The sequence below is a fragment of the Lepidothrix coronata genome, unplaced genomic scaffold (assembly GCF_001604755.1).
Source record: "Lepidothrix coronata isolate B3197 unplaced genomic scaffold, Lepidothrix_coronata-1.0 Scaffold348, whole genome shotgun sequence".
NCBI lineage: Eukaryota > Metazoa > Chordata > Aves > Passeriformes > Pipridae > Lepidothrix > Lepidothrix coronata.
This window is the reverse complement of record NW_016690528.1, coordinates 203,675-205,061: the sequence shown is the minus strand read 5'-3', so window position 1 is coordinate 205,061 and position 1,387 is coordinate 203,675. Positions and strand designations below refer to the sequence as shown.

The 1,387-nt window shown below is 59.1% G+C and overlaps 1 protein-coding gene across 1 annotated transcript in view; it reads right to left on the bottom strand.

Moving 5' to 3' along the window:
• The window catches only part of LOC108509231 (protocadherin beta-16-like), a 10,612-nt gene that overhangs the window by 2,950 nt on the left and 6,275 nt on the right, over positions 1-1,387 (bottom strand). Inside the window, exon 4 of the mRNA XM_017838572.1 lies at positions 7-1,383. Coding sequence (XP_017694061.1) covers positions 7-1,383 — 1,377 coding nt within the window. The remainder of the gene's footprint in view (positions 1-6; positions 1,384-1,387) is intronic.

The window sequence follows — 1,387 nt, the reverse complement described above, 5'->3', positions numbered from 1 at the left end:
GAGCACCAAGGCCGCTCCGCCGCTGGCCCCGCTGACAGCGAATAGGTCACCTTGGCGTTGAGCCCCACGTCGGCATCTGCAGCGCTCACGGCTCCAACCAGCACGCTGGGGACATTGTTCTCACGCACGTACATGGTGTACGAGGTCTGGTTGAAGACGGGCGCGTTGTCGTTGACGTCCGAGATGGCCACGGTGAAGGTGTGGCTGCTCGTCAGAGGAGGGGAGCCCGCGTCTGCTGCTGTCACCGTCAGGATGTACTGAGCCGTCTCCTCGTGGTCCAGGGCACTGACGGTCACCAGCTCATAGTAATTCTTATAGGCTGGGCGCAGGGAGAAGACGAGCTGATCGTCGAGGGCACAGGAGACCTTGCCGTTGGCCCCGGCATCGCGGTCCCTGACGGTGAAGAGGGCAACGACCGTGCCGGGCGCTGAGTTCTCGGGGAGGGGACTGCTGAAGGAACTGACCACCAGCTCCGGGGCATTGTCATTCACATCCAACACCTGCACTAACACCTTGCAGATTGCTGAAAGGCCCCCACCATCTCTGGCTCTCACACTGAGTTCATGAGTCTCTGCTGCCTCGAAGTCCAGAGGCTTTGTGAGTTTAATTTCACCCGTTATGGGATCAATCTCAAAGGCTGAGTCACTCTGGCCAACCGCTTGGCTGAACTGATAGGAGATGTCTCCATTAACTCCAGCATCCTGATCAGTTGCCAGCACAGTCAGGACCACAGAGCCCTCCGGTGCATTTTCCAAAACCTGCACAGTGTAACGATCCTGTGTGAAGACTGGAGCGTTGTCATTGACATCTAGAACTACAATGTGAATTTGTGTGGTCCCACTCCTTGGTGGAGAGCCTCCATCCACAGCAATGAGGCTGAAATCCATCTCTGCCTGCTCCTCTCTGTCTAGAGACTTTTCCAAAACAAGTTCAACATATTTGTCGCCATTACTCCGACTCCCATAAGAGACGCTAAAGTACTCGTTCTCGGGAGAGATGCTGTATTTCTGAATGCTGTTGCTGCCAATATCAAGGTCCCGAGCAACCTCCAGAGGGAAACGAGAGCCTGGGTCGCCCCTTTCGGGGATGTCAAAAGTGACTCTTTCCTCGGGAAAAACGGGTGAATGGTCATTGATGTCGTGCAGGGCCACCTCGACCCGAAAGAACTGCAGCGGGTCGGCCAGCAGCAGCTCGAAGGCGAGCGTGCAGGTGTCGGACTGGGCGCACAGCTGCTCCCGGTCGAGCCTGTCGGCCACGACGAGGCGGCCGCTGGCGCGGTCGAGGCGAAAGTGCTGCCGGCCGTCCTCGGCCAGCAGGCGGGCGGGGGGGGGGGGGGAGCCGAGAGCTGCGCCGGCGGCAGCGCCGCGTCCTGCGCCAGGTTGCCTAC